At 43.1% G+C, this 19,067-nt stretch overlaps 2 protein-coding genes across 9 annotated transcripts in view; one reads left to right on the top strand and one right to left on the bottom strand.

Moving 5' to 3' along the window:
* RPL35A (ribosomal protein L35a) overlaps positions 1 to 16,041 on the top strand; it is a 283,976-nt gene extending 267,935 nt beyond the window's left edge. For 2 of the 5 annotated variants that reach the window (XM_075861862.1, XM_075861861.1), the window contains exons 2-5: positions 8,423 to 8,465; positions 8,551 to 8,703; positions 12,675 to 12,819; positions 15,986 to 16,041. In XM_075861862.1, the coding sequence (XP_075717977.1) occupies positions 8,455 to 8,465; positions 8,551 to 8,703; positions 12,675 to 12,819; positions 15,986 to 16,009 (333 nt within the window). In that variant the 5' untranslated portion in view covers positions 8,423 to 8,454 and the 3' untranslated portion in view covers positions 16,010 to 16,041. Of the gene's footprint in view, positions 1 to 6,869; positions 6,958 to 8,422; positions 8,466 to 8,550; positions 8,704 to 12,674; positions 12,820 to 15,985 lie in introns of those variants that run through there. The other 3 variants (XM_075861857.1, XM_075861858.1, XM_075861859.1) reach the window with 3 other exon arrangements.
* DRC9 (dynein regulatory complex subunit 9) overlaps positions 1 to 19,067 on the bottom strand; it is a 58,640-nt gene that overhangs the window by 17,180 nt on the left and 22,393 nt on the right. Inside the window, exons 1-2 of one of the 4 annotated variants that reach the window (XM_075861850.1) lie at positions 6,624 to 6,781; positions 3,649 to 3,806 (exon numbers count right to left, since the gene is read on the bottom strand). The exons of 1 other annotated variant lie outside the window; for it this stretch is intronic. In XM_075861850.1, coding sequence (XP_075717965.1) covers positions 3,649 to 3,765 — 117 coding nt within the window. In that variant the 5' untranslated portion in view covers positions 3,766 to 3,806; positions 6,624 to 6,781. Of the gene's footprint in view, positions 1 to 3,648; positions 3,807 to 6,623; positions 6,782 to 19,067 lie in introns of those variants that run through there. 2 more of the 4 variants (XM_075861851.1, XM_075861852.1) reach the window with 2 other exon arrangements.

The raw sequence follows: 19,067 nt of genomic DNA, 5'->3' as shown, positions 1-19,067 counted from the left end.
ACTCGTAGTTATCTCATGGAATAGAACACAGCGGACTCGTAGTTATCATGGAATAGAACACAGCGGACTCGTAGTTATCTCATAGAATAGAACACGGCGGACTCGTAGTTATCTCATAGAATAGAATACGGCGGACTCGTAGTTATCTCATAGAATAGAACACGGCGGACCCGTAGTTATCTCATAGAATAGAACACAGGGGACTCGTAGTTATCTCATAGAATAGAACACGGCGGACCCGTAGTTATCTCATAGAATAGAATACAGCGGACTCGTAGTTATCTCATAGAATAGAACACAGCGGACCTGTAGTTATCTCATAGAATAGAACACAGGGGACTCGTAGTTATCTCATAGAATAGAACACAGCGGACCCGTAGTTATCTCATAGAATAGAACACAGGGGACTCGTAGTTATCTCATAGAATAGAACACAGCGGACTCGTAGTTATCTCATAGAATAGAACACAGCGGACTCGTAGTTATCCCATAGAATAGAACACAGCGGACTCGTAGTTGTCACATAGAATAGAACACGGCGGACTCGTAGTTGTCACATAGAATAGAACACGGCGGACTCGTAGTTATCTCATAGAATAGAACACGGCGGACTCGTGGTTATCTCATAGAATAGAACACGGCGGACCCGTAGTTATCTCATAGAATAGAACACAGGGGACTCGTAGTTATCTCATAGAATAGAACACAGCGGACTCGTAGTTATCTCATAGAATAGAACACAGCGGACTCGTAGTTATCTCATAGAATAGAACACAGCGGACTCGTAGTTATCTCATAGAATAGAACACAGCGGACTCATAGTTATCTCATAGAATAGAACACAGCGGACTCATAGTTATCTCATGGAATAGAACACAGCAGACTCATGGTATACACAGCAGCCATTACTCACTGATGGGAAAGCATTTCATAACTGTGATTCCGCTGTAATCTTTATTACGCTCCATTGAGCAAATGGCAATTTTTGGTGTGTCGAAAAGGACTAATAGTAGAGGACTTGTCCCCATAGTATGCCTTTAACAGGGCAGAATAGTATGATGACAGATCAGATTTAAGGATAAAGACAACCTAAGGTTAGTTAAAACCAGCTTAAAAAATGGTTCCTACCGCATGGTTGTCGGCACAGGGGCCCTAAAAACTGATGTAACCCCTTTCTTATTTGAGATGATGGGCACCTGGGAGTGCCTTTTGGTCATAAGGGTATGTTCACACGTACAAAAAGAAGTTGCTGAAAATGACTATGTTGTTTTCAAGAGAAAACAATTTCAAGGCGTTTTTGGAGTTACTTTTTTGTTAGAGTGCTGGATAAGGCCTCATGCACACTTACATCACCGTTTTCACGGCCGCTTTTGAAGGGTCCGTGAACCCATTTTAGTGGGCGTTTGATTTCCGTGTGCAGTCCGTGTTTCCGTTTCCATGTGCCGAGCATAGTACTGTCCAGGGTGCTGAAAGAGTTAATGGGCTGCACTGATTGGCGGTAACTCTTTCAGCACCCTGGACAGTACATGCTCGGCGCGCGGAAAATACAATTTTAATGTAATAAAAAAAAATAAAAAAATCAGTTCATACTTACATTCCTCCTGTCCGGCCTCCAGCGATGACGTTCAATCCATGTCGCCGCTGCAGCCAATCACAGGCTGTAGTGGCGGTCACGCAGGTCAGGATGACGTCAGAAGGCCGGCCTCCAGAGATGACGCTTCATCCCACGTGACCGCCTCTACAACCAATCACAGGCTGCAGCGGCCTCTGCAGCCAATCACAGGCAGCAGCGGCCTCTGCAGCCAATCACAGGCTGCCGCGTCACAAAAGAAGGTCGGACTGGAGGAAGAAGAGGGACTCGTCTCCAAGACAACGACCGGGTAAGTATGAAATGCTTTTTATTTTATTTTTAATCAGCAGCCTCTTTTCTCTATCAGTTATTGATAGAGACAAGTGGCTGTCGATTAGTGTAATATTTTTCTAATGTTTTTCTGCCCGCCCGGCGGTTGCTAGGCAACGGCTCCGTCACACACGGACGGCACACGAATGCCTTCCGTGTGCTTTCAGTTTTTTTGATGGCCCCATTGACTTGGATGGGCCTCACGGTCACGGAATCCCGGACCAAAGTAGGACATGCTCTACTTTGGATCGGAACGGAGCAACGGGACCGTCAAAAAAACTGTAGTGTGCATGGCCCCATTGAAATTAATGGGTTCAGGGTGCTATCAGTGACAAAAACGGATAGCACCCTGAAGGAAAAAACTGAAGTGTGCATGAGGTCTAACTGGCGTGGGTAGGGACATTTCAGCTGCTTCTTGTATAAGGTTTCTTTATCTATCTCAGTTAATCTGAACCTTATTACCATGTGGGAACCCTAAACAATGTTTCCACTCCTGAGGAACCCCTACTCATATTCCTACCTCAAAGAAGCTTGCTGTAGGGTTGGGTAAAGCAGATTGTGATTCACTACAAACAGCTATGAACGGTACCAGCAAAGACAGTGCTTAGTGGACTATGAAATGATTCTAGCCTAGCACTATATTCTGGCTAAGATGTGTTGGCTCTTTTGTCAAGCATCTTAAAGGAACAGTGTCATCACAAATTATTTTTTTATATGTTAAAGATGTTAGTGCTTTATTAAAAACGTTTATATTTATTTGTGTGTTTGTGTTTTACTTTTTCTTATTTTTACACTTTTTCTTCCCTATGGGGGCTGCCATTTTTTGTTCCATTTCTGTATGTGTCGATTAACGACACATACAGACATGGAATACGGCAGCCACAGTCCCATAGGGACTGCGAACGGCTCCCGTCCCATTCACTTGTGTGTACGGCGTCTGTGTGGGAACTGCGCATGCGCCGCTCCCACACAGTCCAATTTGAAATTGGCGCCGTCCGGCGCCATTTTCCTGTGGACCGGAAGTCGCGGCCGGACAGTAATATTACTACTTCCGGTCGCGGCTTCCGGACTTGTGCACTTGGACCAGCGGCAGCAGACGGAGCGGACGGGCCGGAGGGAGCCGCGGCGGCAGGAGCAGGTAAGAGATTTAAATGTATGTTCCGTGTTTGTGTGTGTTTACTACTGTATGTAAACCTACTACACTGTGTGTTAGCTCAAAAAATGGCGACACACAGTGTAGGAGGTTACACCGTTCAAACCCCTCGTTTATCCCGGCACTAGCCAGGATAAAGGAGGGGGGGATGCTGAGAGCTCACTAGAGCGAGGGCTTTTCACCCAATGTTGCAATGCTGCAATTTTGGGAATAGCTCCATCTAGTGACCAGAAATGGGTAATATTATAAATTAGAATTAATTTATAATATTTCCTGACTCGTGAAAAAAATTAAAAAAATTTGAACAATGTTTAATCACCCACACACTACATGTTTAATTTTTTTTTAAAAAACATGTTTTTCTGGCAACACATTGCCTTTAAACAGATTAAATCAGTTTGGCATCTCCACTGTAAAAAATGGTATTGCTGCTCCTGTAATGTTCTAGGGAGCCCTGGTTGGAAAACACTGTATACTTTTTACCCATATCACTGTCTTTATGAGCAGAAGGTTTATATATAAACCATAAAATAACAATGGAATAAATATATATATATATATATATATATATATATACATACTATCTTCTACTCACATTATTTCGTCCTTGGTAGGAGACTGGCATGATATATCCTAGAACAGAAAGTTGGTCCAAGCTGTCCTCTAGCACCGTGCACACCCGCAGGACTTCCATCACTGGCAATGATACCATCTTTTGCGTGTTTTAGGGATTATCCTGTATTTTTATAGAACCTGTATAAGATATCAGCCATAACATTAAAACCACTGACAGGTGAAGTGAATAACATTGATTTTCTCATTACAATGGCGCCTGTCAAGGGATGTGATATATTAGGTAGCAAGTAACCAATCAGTTCTTGAAGTTGATGTGTTGGAAGAAGGAAAAATGGACAAGTGTAAGGATCTGAGTGACTTCGACCAGGCCCAAATTGTGATGGTTCGACAACTGGGTCAGAGCATCTCCAAAATGGCAGATCTTGTGGGGTGTTCACAGTGGTTAGAACCTACCAAAAGTGGTCCAAGGAGGAACAATCGGTGAACTGGTGACAGGGCCATGGGCACCTAAGGCTCATTCATGCATGTGTGGAGTCCGGGCTAGCCCATCTGGTCCGATCCCACAGAAGACAAATTGCTAAAAAAAGTTAATGCTGACTTTAATAGAAAGGTGGCAGAGCACACAATGCATCACAGCTTGCTACATATGAGGCAGATTAGCCACGGGGCAGAAAGCCCATGCTGACCCCTCTTCATCGCCAAAAGTGCCTACAATGGAAACGCGAGCATCAGAACTGGAACATGGAGCAATGGGAAAAGACGGCCTGGTCTGTTGAATTATGTCTTCTTTTACATCAAGTGGACGGCTGGGTGCGTGTGCATCGCTTAACTAGGGAAGAGATGAAATCAGGATGCAATATGGGAAGAAGGAAAGCCGGCGGAGGCAGTGTGATGTTCTGGGCAATGTTCTGAGAAACCTGGGGTCCTGGCATTCATCTGAATGTTATTTTGACATGTTCCACCTACCTAAACATTGTTGTAGATCGAGCACACCCCTTCATGAGGATAATGCAGCCTGCCACACTCCAAAAATTGTTGAGGAATGGTTTGAGGAACATAACAAAGAGTTCAAGGTATTGACTTGGCCTCCAAATTCCCCAGTTCTCAATCCGATCGAGCTTCTGTGGGATGTGCTGGAAAAACAAATCTGATCCGTGGAGGCCTCTCCTCGCAACTAACAGGACTTAAAGGATCTGCTGCTAACGTCTTGGTGCCAGATAGCATAGGACACCTTCAGAGTTTTTGTGGCGTCCATGCCGCCACAGCTGTACCTACACCATATTAGGCAAGTGGTTTCAGAGTGAGAACACACAAAGCGGTAGCCACACACGGACAAAATCGCTACCACGTGGTGGTGAATGACCGCATGATTTTGCCATTATTTGTGCAGCCATTCACCACTGACTACGGGACCTGGTTCGGCAGCATGCAGCTGCCACTTCGTATTTTCTCACTCTTAGGGCTCATGCACACGAACATTGTTTTCTTCAGTGTCCTATCCGTTTTTTTGCGGATAGCATACTGAACCATTGATTTCTATGGGGCCATGCACACTTCCAGTTTTTTTTGCGGGATTTGTGTCAGTTCCGCAAATTATAGAACAGGTCCTACTCTTGTCTGGATTTGCAGTCTGTCTCACTCTTTCTAGTTTATGGGTCTGCAAAAAAACAAAAAACGGACAGCACATGGAAGTCACCTGATCCCGCAAAACAGAAATGGTTGTGTGCATGATGCCTTATAGTTATGATTAATCGGTATGTATATATGTACACGCACACTTAGTATCCGCTTGGGAGTAAAAAATAAAGCATAATCAATATATGCTGGTGCAAGAAAAGAAATGTATTAATGGGGCAGATCTATAGTTCAAAAAGTGTCAGAAATCTCTAGTAGAGGACTCTGAAGGACAAAAATGGCGCAGGAGCTGCATGAATATGGCGGTCGTCCCGATTGCCACATTTTTCAATGTATTTACTACAGAAAATGCGTAAATACATTGAAAAATATGGTATTCATGATGCATTAGGGTGCAAGGAGTGTGGGGGATACTGCTGAATGAGGGGTCAAGTCCTCATGACTAATGTAATAGGGGGCAAAGGAAAGGGGTCAGTTCAGGGAATGTTAGAGGGCTGTCTAAATAGATGTGTTTTCAGGGCACGTTTAAAACTGTGGATGTTGGGAATTAATCTGATTGTCCGGGGTAGCGCATTCCAGAGGACTGGCAGACGTAGAGCTGTGGAGAGCTTTGTGGGTGAGAGTAATACGTTTAAATTGTATTCTGAAGTGAATGGGTAACCAGTGCACTATGATAAGTGCTACGCACACCAATAGGAGTCGATTCAAAGAAAATATTTTTATTCTTATGCCAGCGTGCGACGTTTCGGTCTAGTCCTGGACTTAGCACTGTAATATACTGGGCGTACGGCGTAATGGAATGCGGATGACCGCTATGGAGGCATAAGAATAAAAATACTTTCTTTGAATCGACTCCTTTTGGTGTGCGTAGTACTTTTCACAGTCTACAGTGGGTTGGGCCCCTATTTATGAACCCAACGATAAAAAAAACTAGTACTATCTGAACCTATGACACGTTGGGTGACCAGTGCAGGATAGATCAAGAAAAATGTGCAGACATCAGCATTTCTGCAAAAGTCACTTCATTTATTGTTCCGTATCAAACATGCGACGTTCGGCTTCCAATAAGCCTTTCTCTGAGTGTCATGTTCAGCAGCTCCGATAAAGCCAGGCTTAAAAATACAAAAAAATTCTACCCCCAAACTGCGAAAAAAAATAAAATACTATTTCTCCCACATAAAACAAGGCCTCATACAGCCACGTCAATGACAAAATCAAAAAGTTATGGCTGCTGAAAGGCAGAGGCAAAAACAGAAAAATGTAGCTGGTCATTAAGAGGTTAAAAAGAAAATAACAGCAATTAAATATCAATAATATTATGATGTCACTTGCACAAGCTTCTATAGCCCGGTAAATTACCTGCACACAGGTGTAGTCCTAAAGTCGCGTTCGGTTTCCATGGACACCTAAGCTCCGCCCCCGGGGCCTTTTATAACTTCCTGTCTCTAATCGCCGGTTTTATTTTCTTCTTCGGTTTATTGTTCGCTTATCAGTGCACGGACGCGCGCGCTGTACGTCATTCGTAAACGTAATCACGTAACATCCCACTGTTCTTGCACATTTCGCTCAGGCAATATTGAAGACACCTCACGCTGAGGACGCTTCTAATTTCCCAGCGTGCAGCGCCCCTTCCCTTCCTTTTCCTCCATCTTGGATTCCGGTGCGGGTGAGGGGCCTTGTATGTCTGTTACAGGTTGGGTGTTTTGGGGTTGCTAGTCCTGTTCTGTGTGGGATATTCGCATGGCCGGATTGAGCGGTCTCTGGTTAATGAGATGAGGGGGATAGCGGGGCTGTGAGCGGAGGGATGGGCGGGATATCGGCTGGATTGTGCGGCCCGGGTCCGGCAGAGTTGCGCTGCCTTGTCGGCTTGTGTAGCGGTGTCTGTGGCTGCAGAGCATGCGGGTTCCAGGCCGTGTTGTCGCCACTTGTATTGCTTATGGCCGGTCATGCGAATGTAGTGTTAGGTTGCACACCCTGCAAAAGGCGCTGTCAGTACGGCTTCTGTGCGGTTCTGCCTGTGCCTCTCTGATCACTTGCCACATGTAACCTGCGTCTTCCAGCTGTAGTTATAAAGCACTAACCTAGAGATCTGGTATATGAGCTTGTGTTCCATGCAGGGCTGATTTGGCATAGGGCGCATGGGTGATACCTAGCAGTGCCATCATACTGCAAAATTCCCCATTGATAGTGTTTAGGTTATATTAACACGGTTAGCCCTGTGCGTGCAGCACTATTCTTCCCGTCAAAACGATGGAACCAAACTGACCCATTGTGAGTCAGTGGGGTCAATCGTATAATTGATGTGTCAGAGCGTTGTGACTTCAGTTCTGTACAGAAGCTGCAACGCCAATGTGAACACAACCCGACACTGATGATTTCTAGCACGTCGGCTAATAAAGACATCAAGGAAAAATTGGGCTGTTTACCCTGCGTCAGGTTAGGCTCTGTTCACATTTGTGTTGTGGTTTCCATTATATAAGCCACAGTCTGTTGTACAATAGATATCACCAATGCCCGACTGAAACATTCGTTCTAAAAAACGATGGCACTTTGAAATATACTTCTGTGATCCAGTTACTCCCCAAGATCTGCTGTCAGTGAATGGAAACACTCTTGTTTATATGCTGGGACCAGCTTCGCACAGCTGAGAGGCTGCTAATGTCGCCATTCTAGTTGATCCTCTAAAGCCATATACATCAGCAGCTGCGCACACTTCTGGTAGTTTGCTACAATGTATCAGGTTGTTTATTTCAGAGGACTGGATGCAATTCTGTCCACTTCTCAGTATATCAGTTACTTTATTCACATAAAACCTCCGAGATTGTGATTGGTGGGGCTCTGACTCCGGGCACCCCCACCAATCGGCTGGATTGGTGATGGGCTTTAAGCCCCCACTGATCATATATTGATCTATTCAAATGATAGGCCAATAATGCTGCCCTGTTTAACCCCTTTAGCCTTTATATATATATATATATATCTGACTGATAAGTATGTTTTTTCCCTAGGCTGATGGTTTGTCTATGATTTATCTTGTAGCAGTTGTCTGCTTCTTTTGTAAGGCTGTAACTCGTTTAAACACTTGGAAACTGAATAGGAAGATGTGAACTAGAAATATTCCTCTAACGTCTGACCGACTGAATGTTTTTCCCTTGCAGTCCAGCCGGCATCTGGAAACTGACAACTCAAAATGTCTGGCAGGTAAGTGTTGTAATGTGTCCAGGATTATTGTCATGGATTCCGGCCTCTGCACGGTCTAATAACGTGTTTTATTTCTTCACATCAGATTGTGGTGCAAAGCAACCTTTGCTGGCTACAAGAGAGGCCTCCGAAACCAGAGGGAACACACCGCCCTCCTGAAGATTGAAGGGGTCTATGCTAGAGATGAGACGGAATACTACTTGGGCAAGAGATGCGCCTATGTGTACAAAGCAAAAAAGTGAGTGTTTTATCTCTCCAGGTGTAAAGTCTGTCAATCTCAAGACACCGTTTTTGATGGATCCCAATGATGTCTGGCTTTTAAGGGGATCTGTTACCAGTTTATTAATCCCCTATCTCCTAAATGATCTAATAGGCGCTATGATGCTCATAACTACAGTGGGATTTGTTTTAAAAATGTTTATTTACAAAGTTCTGAGCAATATTCTATTGTGGCTCCAATAGCCAAATAGGAGGGGACGCTTTCTTGTCTCTGGGCGGTGTAATGTTTTCTGCATGACGATATCCAATCAGCTTACAGCTTCTCCCCCTTCCCTGCCCAGCAATACAGTGTGATCTTATAGTATACACCTTCCATTCCCGACTGTGCTCAACTGGTGATATCTCTGGTTGTTTTAGGTGGTCCACAGCCGGAGATATGTCTGTTTGAAGGGACCCCCCTTCCCTCTAGAACGTCTCTCACTGTGTGAAGCAACTTCATTCTGATAGGACAGCATCAGAGGCTGTGAGGTAGCGCCACCTCAGGAGAATCGCTGCTGTTACCTCCCACTTGTCTAATAAAGGCTCATTTACATCTTTAGAAAAAAAGCTAATCTTTTAAAATAATAAAAGTTTTGGCACGCAATTTTCACTAGCATTATCAGTGTGACAGCGCCTATTCGCTTAGCTGGGAGGTAGGACATTACTAAACTAGTGACAGAACCTCTTTATTGATAAGTTTTCATTTTGCTCGAGTAGAAACGGTCATCTGTTGCTTACACCCAATGTAGAGAGATTTAAATATTTTTGCAGATTTGGCATGTGTGTTAAGGGGGGAGGATTAATAAGGCCTCATGCACACGACTGTAGCCATGTGCACGGCTGTAAATTTAGGGTCGGCCGGCTGCGGACTGTCAGCTGCGAGCCACCCGCAAATCGTGGGTCATGAACATGGCCGCGGCCATTATTTTCAATGAGCCCGACCCGCAGAACACGGCCGTAATAAGACAGGTCCGTTCTTTCTGCGGTGCGGGCTCCCGGGCTATGCACGGACCGTAAAAACTACGGACGTGTGCATGGCCCCATAAAAGTGAATGGGGCTGCAATTCTCCCATGGATTTTCGGGTGTGAATTGCGGCCGCAAAAGCACGTTCGTGTGCATGAGGCCTTAGTGTCCTTAAAACGGTTTAATTAGAATTTTCATGTAAGGTTCCACCAGGTTTTATTATTCCCCCACCACTAAAGTCAGACAGACCTTGGGGCAATTTTGCTGTTTATTTTATTCATTTCTATTGAAATGGTGAAATCTGCATGTGTTAAGGGGGTTTTACACTGGGCGATTATCGAGCAGAAAATCGTTCATAGAACGGTCGTTGCCGATAATTGTCCTGTGTAAACAGGGCAGCGATCAGCAGACGAACGAGCAAGCGCTCTCATCTGCTGGTCGTATCGTTTTAAAAAAGTGAAATATCGTTGTCGGCAGCACATCATCCTGTGTAAACATGGAGACGCGCGATCGGAGTAACGACCGCTCGTCCCGATCCATAGCTCCGTGTGACAGGAGCAAACGATCGCTGATCAACAATGTCTCGTTGATCGGCGCTCGCTGCATCGGCCTATTGTCAGCCAGTGTAAAAGGACCTTTACAGGCAGCGCAAGTGCTTCACCAAGTACCTGTCTATAAAAATGATTACGGACCCAGTTCTATTGGGCGCGGACCCCTTTCCATATTGCTACGGATAGGTGTCAGTGCTGCGAATTATGGAGCATGTCCTACTTTTCGTGTGTTACTTTGTATGGGAGAACGGCCTGAAAGTGGGCTGTGATTACGGGCACGCCCGTGTGCTTGAGGCCTTATACCTTTTTTAAATCGATAAATGATCTGTGTTCTGTAAACGAAATGAGTGTACAAGCAGTTCAGTCTTCATGCAGTTTGTGATGTGTTTTTTGCCATATAAGATAGTAGTTACATCTGTTCGGTTTCGTTTTCCTAAATGTTAGATCATTTGTTTGAGGACTTTACTTAGTTTTACTTTTGGAGACCTATGAATCTGAGAAATAAAAACGTGGCATATGTAGCATTGCTTTGCTGTGTGCATAAGGCCATAAAGGTTTATTTTGATGCGTTAAACAATATGCCGATTTACATTGGTTTTCGAGGTTCTAAGAGCGCGCGAGTAGTTTACTTCATAAGTAATATCATTCAGCAATTGAGTCCCATGAACAGGGATCGTAGTGTCATGGATACAAGATTATCCACAGCCAGGGTATCTGAGGACAAACATCAAAGTATAGTTTTATATCTCTGCATTCTATTCTGGGCACACTGGGGGAGATGCATCAAAACTGGTACAAAGGAAAAGTGGAGAGGTTGCCCATGGAAGCCAATCAGGTTGTTGCTTTCCTTTTCCAAAAGACCTCTGAAAAATGAGTTGTGAAATCTGGTTGCCACGGGCAACTACTCCAGTGTTTGGTAGCAATCATGATATATGTAAATAAGGCAACTACTTCCAAAGGCTGTGTACACACGTGGACAATTTACGTTTTTCTGAAATTCGTGGCAGAGGGTCCACTTTCTCACGGCAGTCTTTTGGTCAGTATTGTACATCTATATTTAGAAGCCTAAACCAGTAGTGGACCATAAACATGTCATGGAAATATTTGTAGCTCTTCTGTGTTTTGTGCACATGTCTAGTTTTGTCTCCCAAATACTGCTGTGTGAAAGTGGCCTTAATGTGCTGCTACTAGTATAACAGGCAGCAACTAGTTACTCAGGTTGACAGATTATTTTTTTGGGTAGCACATCTCTTGGAAAAAAAGTGAACCAAAATCCAGCGCTGGGTGAAAGTAAAAAGGAACTCCTGTTCCAATTTTATTGGTATAACCATTAAAAAGAACTAAATAGGATAGTTCTGCGATGTGGAGAGTACAGTGATGAGTAGAGGATCAAAGTTTTCCTTGTTGGGCACATTCCAACAAGGAAAACGTTGATCCTCTACCCATCACTGTACTCTGTCACACTGCAGAACTATCCTATTTAGTTCTTTTTAATTGTTATACCGATAAAATTGGAACAGGAGTTCCTTTTAACTTCCACCCAGCGCTGGATTTTGTTTCACTTTTTTTCCTGTTTGCCGCTGCCCGTGCGGGAATCCGAGCGCTGTCTGTCCCCAGACACAAGGAATGGTGAGCTGGAGGTCCTCCCCCCTCTTCCCCACTTATAATTTTTTAGCACATCTCTTGTTACCTTGATGACTGCCCTCTGTAGAGCACAAACGATGGGGATTCATTGGTGTAAAATGGAACTGTGTAAAGGCTTTGGAGTGTTCCATAATGCGTCCTTTCCATTTTAAGTTTGTGGTACTGCTTTCCTAGTCTGGGAGACACTTTGTCTCATGATTGCACAAATATCAATAAACGGGCAAGTCTGTGTAGTGACAGATACTCGCTGGTGTGGAAAAAAACAAAACATTGTGGAGGTAAGGTAGTGTTCACATCATGTCTCCGCCTTCTGTCAGATACCTCTGACCGAAAAAAACACACACACACACACACACACACACACACACACACACACACACACACACACACACACACACACACACACACACACACACACACACACACACACACACCACCCCCTACTCTCCATGAACTTGTATGAGCAGTGTGTCTGTTTGTCTCTTTTCCTCCTGCTTCCCCTCTCCATAGACTAGTATGGGCAGGCTGTGAAGAGAAACCTCCCCCACTTCCTATAGTCTGTCTCCTTTTCTCTGCACCTAGTCGCAGTTTGAGAAAACGACTAAATTTTACCAGTAATTAATTGCCACAGTTGCTCTATATCAGGTATACTATTAGATTAGCAGAAGTTGTTTTGAAAAGTTAGTGTCAGTTTAAATTCATGATTTTACATTAATTCTTAAGTCTTGTACAGCTTCCTAATTGCCTGTGCCTGGCCGTATTTGATATTGTGTTCTTTGATTTTTCTTTTAGCAACACGGTGACTCCAGGTGGCAAGCCAAATAAGACTCGTGTAATTTGGGGGAAGGTGACCAGAGCTCATGGCAACAGTGGCATGGTGCGTGCGAAGTTCCGCTCTAACCTGCCCGCCAAAGCCATTGGACACAGAATCCGTGTGGTGAGTACAAGTCATCACTTTGAAAGGTTGCGAGGCATGTTCTTATTTTGCTTTGTTACAAAACTTTTAGTACATCAGGTATCTGGATAGTGATGTATCTTATTTATATAGCTATAAACATGTCATTATTAAATGCCTAGGTGTCATATGATAAGGTCTCAAAACTGGTTTTATATAGCATTGCTTTTAGATATTCCCATGTTGCTTAAAGGAACAGTGTCATCACAAATATTTTTTTTATATGTTAAAGATGTTAGTGCCTTCATATAAACGTTTATTTTCATTTGTGTGTTTGTGTTTTACTGTTTCTTATTTTCACACTTTTTCTTCCCTATGGGGGCTGCCATTTTTTGTTCCATTTCTGTGTGTGTCGATTAACGACACACACAGACATGGAATACGGCAGCCACAGTCCCATAGGGACTGCGAACGGCTCCCGTCCCATTGACTGCCGTGTACGGCGTCTGTGTGGGAACTGCGCATGCGCCGCTCCCACACAGTCCTATTCGAAATTGGCGCCGTCCGGCGCCATTTTCCCGTGGACCGGAAGTCGCGGCTGGACAGTAATATTACTACTTCCGGTCGCGGCTTCCGGACAAGTGCACATGGAACAGCGGCAGCAAAGGGAGCGGACGGGCCGCGGCGGCAGGAGCAGGTAAGCGATTTCAATGTATGTTAGTGTTTGTGTGTGTTTACTACTGCATGTAAACCTACTACACTGTGGGTTACCTCAAAAAATGGCGACACACAGTGTAGGAGGTTAAACCTTTCAAACCCCTCGTTTATCCCGGCACTAGCCAGGATAAAGGAGGGGGGATTGCTGAGAGCTCACTAGAGCGATAGCTTTTAACCCAATGTTGCAATGCTGCAATTTTGGGAACTAGCTCCAAACAGCTCCATCTAGTGACCAAAAATGGGTAGTATTATAAATTTGAAAAAATTTATAATATTTCCTGACTCGCGAAAAAAATAAAAAAAATTTGAACAATGTTTAATCACCCACACACTAAATGTTTAAATTTAAAAAAAAAAAACATGTTTTTGGGGCGACACCATGCCTTTAACCCTTGGTATCACCGACCTTAACCCCTTCCCGTCCTAAACAATTTTCAGATTTTCATTCAATTTTTTTCCTCCGCCACTTTTCCGTCGATATAGTCCTATGAGGACTTGACTTTTGCGAGACGAGCTGTAGTTTTTCGTAGCGCCATTTATTTTGCCATATAATGTACTAGGAAAAAGGGCAAAATATTTGTGGGGTAGAAAATGAAAAAAAAACAGCGGTGACTCCGTTGTTTTTTGCGCTTTGTTTTTACGGAATTCACCATGCAATTAAAACAACATGTTAACTTCAATCTGTGGGTCAATAAGATTACGACGATACCTAATATATATATTTGTTTTTTCTATGTTTTACTGCTTTCACAAGGAAAAAAAGTGTAAAAAATAAAATTTATTTTTGGTCGCCAAATTCTGAGTGTCATAACTTTTTTTTTTTTTCCCCCGTGGTATAAGGGCTTCTATTTTTTGCGGGTTAAGCTATTGTTTTTAATGCTAACATTTTGGGGTACACAAGGTTTTGATCACTTTTTATTAAACTTTTTATGGGAGATGAGGTGACCGTTTTGGTTAAATAATGATATATTGTTTTAGTTCAGACTCTTATGGATGCGTCGATATATATTTTTTTTTATTTTTTATATATATATATATATATATATATATATATATATATATATATATATAATATGCTTTAGTGGGAAAAGGGGCGTTTTTGGGCTTTTTATTTTTTTTACATAAAATAAAAACTTTATTCTACAAATTTGAACATTTTATTAGTCCCCCTAGAGGACTTGCACTATATACTGCAATACATGGTCTTTCTGACAGGCTTCTATTAAGACTTGCCAGGGTCAGGGCTTAATAGGAGCACGAAGATGGCATCCCTGGGGGCCTTCATTGGCCCCCCAGGCTGCCATATTGACCATCGCCACCCCACGATTGCATTGCGGGGAGCCCGATGAGCTGCTGGAGGGTGTCGTCGCCCCCCCCCCTCATTCTAACGATTTAAGTGCCGTGGTCGCTTTTGACCGCGGCACTTAACGGGTTAAACGGATGGAATCGCTCATTACTGTGAAGTGACGGCTGTAAGCCAACACCCGCATTGTATGGAGCAGGCTCACTCTGTGCCATACGTCAAATGTCAGGGAGGGGTTAAAATACAATATTAACGTAATGTACTTGCCATCACTCCTAAATGTTAAATTAACCAGTAAGTGTAATCTTCATCTTAACGATTTGTCTATGGGCAACTCTTTCACTCCCAGGTTGTTTTATAACCCATAGTTCAAGTGAAAAACTTACCAGTTTCTGGTTTAATTTCCTTTTGTAAAATTAAAGCAGCAACCTGATTGTTAGGTTAACTACTCCACTTTACGCTTGTTTTTTTAAAGTCTCATGTGTTCCTATTAACTTTACATGATATGATTAAAGGGGTGGTCCATGAACGGACGACTGATGACCTATCTACAGGATAGCTCATCAGTATATGATCGGTGGGGGTCCAACACTCTGGGCATCGGATGTCCATACCAGAAGCAGATGGCTCCGGTCACGGAATAGCAGCTGAGCCATCTGCTTCCGGCCCCAACGACTGCATACTGTTCAAAACATCCGGAGCAGGGTCCAGGTGTCGGACCCGCACCGATCATATGCTGATGACCAGTCCTGTGGATAGGTCATCCGTTGTCTGTTCGTGGACAACCTCTTTGTATTTTTGTTTTGGGTGGGTATTTTCTGGAAGGGTTTCCTGATAAGCTGATCACAGGTTTAGTAGACTGTACCATGGAATCCGTATAAGTGCAAAAACTACAGATTTGCATGAAACTCAACTAATGCAAGAAAAAAAGTTGCTGTTTTTTTTTTTTTTCCCTTTGCTTTAGTTAGAACTCGGGAGTATGTGTGTATATCCGCAACAGGCAGTTAGTGGCTGGTCCGTCATCTCATTATCCTGAATACAAACATTCCTGAATTTTTGATTTTCTGAATATTCCAGACCACTGTGATCTTTTCACATCTGTAGATGAAGAACTAACTGAATTAAATTGTATAAAAATAAGTTACGTTTAAGTTCTAATTTCTTTTTTTTTTCCTCTGTCCTTTGCAGATGATGTACCCTTCAAGGATCTAAACATTCTGTATAAATAAAAAAAAAGTTCTGGATCTTTTTTATGTTGGTGGCTTTTGTCATTCTCTCAGCTCGTTGATGGGTGACTGTAATGAATGCGATGTGTGCGCTTGAGTACCTGCTGTAGTAATAAATACCCAGGTGGGATTTGCACATAATCACTTTTGCCAGTGTTACCTTTTTTTAAAAACAAGCAAAACTTTACTACGAGTCACCGGAACAATTCAAATTCTCTTAACGCCTCATCTTTATCCTACATTCTGCAATATTTGTCTACTGGAAAGATACTTAAAGGGGTTTTCTGGGATATATAGAAGGTTAAAGGGGTTCGCCAGGGCAAAAATATTTTCTGAAGTGTCCCCCAGCCTTGGTTTGCCTTTCCTAAAAGCCCCTACTGACCTAACTAGTTTTTAGTTTGATCTCCACAGTCGCTGTTGCTCTTTCTGTTTGTTTACATCCCTTGCTTCTGGTCCTGGCTGTTTCTTGTCTCGTAACCCATGATACCCATGATGTTCCCCCTCACCACATCGGCCCCCTGCAATTGCAATCTCAGAATGCCGGGGGTCTAACAGGCCTTGGTGGATGCCTGCTAAGCAATGCCTGAGGCATGACCCACTGACATGCAATAACACGCTGCAATACAGTAGTATTGCAGGTATTATAAAAGCAATCAGAAGATCGCAAAATGAAGTCCCCCAGTGGGACAAAAAAAAATATATAATAAAGTTAATAAAAATCCCCCCCAAAAAAATGAAGCCCCCTTTTTCCCTTATAAAATACTTTAATATGAAAAAAAAATTAAAACATTACACATATTTGGTATCGCCGGGACCGTAACGACCCCACCTATTTAGTGATTACGTTATTTAACCCGCACGGTGAACTCCGTAAAAAATACAATTAAAAAACAATGTCAGAATTGCTGTTTTCTGTTCATCCTGCATTCAAAAAAATGTGACAGTCACATCTACTCCAAAATCGTACCAATAAAAACTAGGAGTCCTGCAAAAAACAAGCTCTCATACAGCTGCATCGGCATAAAAATAAAACCATCATGGCTCGTAAGACATGGTGAAACAAACTAATTATTTTGAAAAAAAAAGTGTTTTTACTGTGTAAAAGTAGTAAAACATACAAAACCTTTAAATTTGGTATCGCTGCAATCGTAATGACCCACTGAATAAAGATATGTTTATACCACACGGTAAATGGCGTAAATCTAAGACGCAAAAAAGTGGCAAAGTTTATGGGGTTTTTTCCATTACCCCCCCCAAAAGTTAATAAAAGTTCATCAATAAATTATATGTACCCCAAAATGGTGCTATTAAATAATACAACTTGTCCCGCAAAAAAAACCTTATGCAGCTACGTCAACGCAAAAATAAAAAAGTTATATCTCTTGGAATGCGACGATGGAAAAAACTCAAAAAATAGCTTGGCCATTAAGGGGTTAAAGGAAGCCTCTCCTTTAAATGCCACATTGTCTGATACACTGTTTAGCCATAACATTAAAACCACCTGTCTAATATGGTGTAGGGCCGCCTTGTGTTATCCAGTTTAGGACCGGGCTATTTTGAGCCTTCAGGGCCAGACACCATTTAGCCGTTTTTAGCATGTGTTTGTTAAATGGCTATAACTTTTATTAGTTGGACTAGCCACGTGATTTTTGCGGTTTGTTTTTTCCATAGACATTGCAGGTTTTTTTTTTTTTTTTTTAAATCACATAGTTTTACCCTAAAATAGAAATTGTAATATGTTACATGTCTATATTAGGGTAATTGGCTCAGGGCTAGCGTTACGACAATGATTGGTGGGAGGAGATGTTTTTTTGGGGGTGGGTATTTTGTGTATTAATTTTTTTTTGCACTTTACTTTTATTACTATGGTCTGTCTCTCAAAGGTCAGAAAAAGACCTTTGCGGGACTTTATATATATTTTTTTCTTTTTTACACCATCTTTTCCCACTGTAACTGGGGCTATCAGCCCTCTCATAGTGACTATTGTCACTAATAGGGCTGTGCTCGGTCTAGTAAGTCACATGATCACTGAGACCAATAGATATAGCGGCGCGGCCGCTGCCTCTATTCCTATACACAGCGTTCATTGAGTGCTGTGTAAAAGAGATCGAAGAAGAAAGAAGCAGCGAAAGCTGCTCCTATCCTCTTAGGGTCCCCGGCAGTCACTGGCGGCCGGAGACCCGACATTCAGCTGCCCAATCGCTCAGGCAGCAAGTTAAAACCCGCGCCGTAAATAGTCTATGGCGCGAGTTTTAAGGACCCTGACCGCTGGCCGTAAATACACAGCCAGCGGTCGGGAACCAGTTAAAACAGCTCTGACCTGTTGAGGCAGCAGATCCTGTAAGTTGCGATGGATCGGACTTCTTTTTCTTAGCACATCCCACAGATGCTTGAACAGATTGAGATCTGGGCAATTTTTATAGGTCAAGTCAACACCTTGAATTTTGCAGTGTGGCAGGGCGCGTTAACTTACTGAAAAAGGGCACTGCTGTTTGTGAATACTGTTGCAATGAAGGGGCGTACGTAGCCTTCAACGATGTTAGGTCCTGGCATTTATGTGGATGGTTCTATGACACACACCACCTAAGGTTTCCCAGCAGAACATTGGCCCAAATGTCACACTTTCCCTGCTGGCTTTGTTCCTATAGTGCATCCTGATTTATTAGACCAGATCACAGTCCTCCATTACTCCATGGTCCAGTTCTGATGCTCACATGCCCTTTTGCAGGCGTGTTTGGCAGTGAACAAAGGTCAGCATGGGCACTGACCTGCGGCTACGCGGCCCCGAACATAGCAGTCTATGATGCACTGTGTTGTGACGCCTATCTATCATAGCCAGCTTTTTCATCCATCACTCCCTACACGAATCAATTAGCCTTAGGTGTCCTTCATCCTGTCACTGGTTGTCCGTCGCTGGAACACTTGGATACGAACAACTGCATATTGAGAACACCCCACAAGACCTGCCAGTCATGGCTCAAAAGGTTTCCCTTTAATGATACATTAACAGGCAATAATACTATGTATTCTATAGCATACAAGTG

This window comes from Rhinoderma darwinii, chromosome 4, assembly GCF_050947455.1.
Source record: "Rhinoderma darwinii isolate aRhiDar2 chromosome 4, aRhiDar2.hap1, whole genome shotgun sequence".
NCBI lineage: Eukaryota > Metazoa > Chordata > Amphibia > Anura > Rhinodermatidae > Rhinoderma > Rhinoderma darwinii.
Note: the sequence above shows the minus strand (reverse complement) of the source record. Positions and strands in the feature narration are given on the sequence as shown.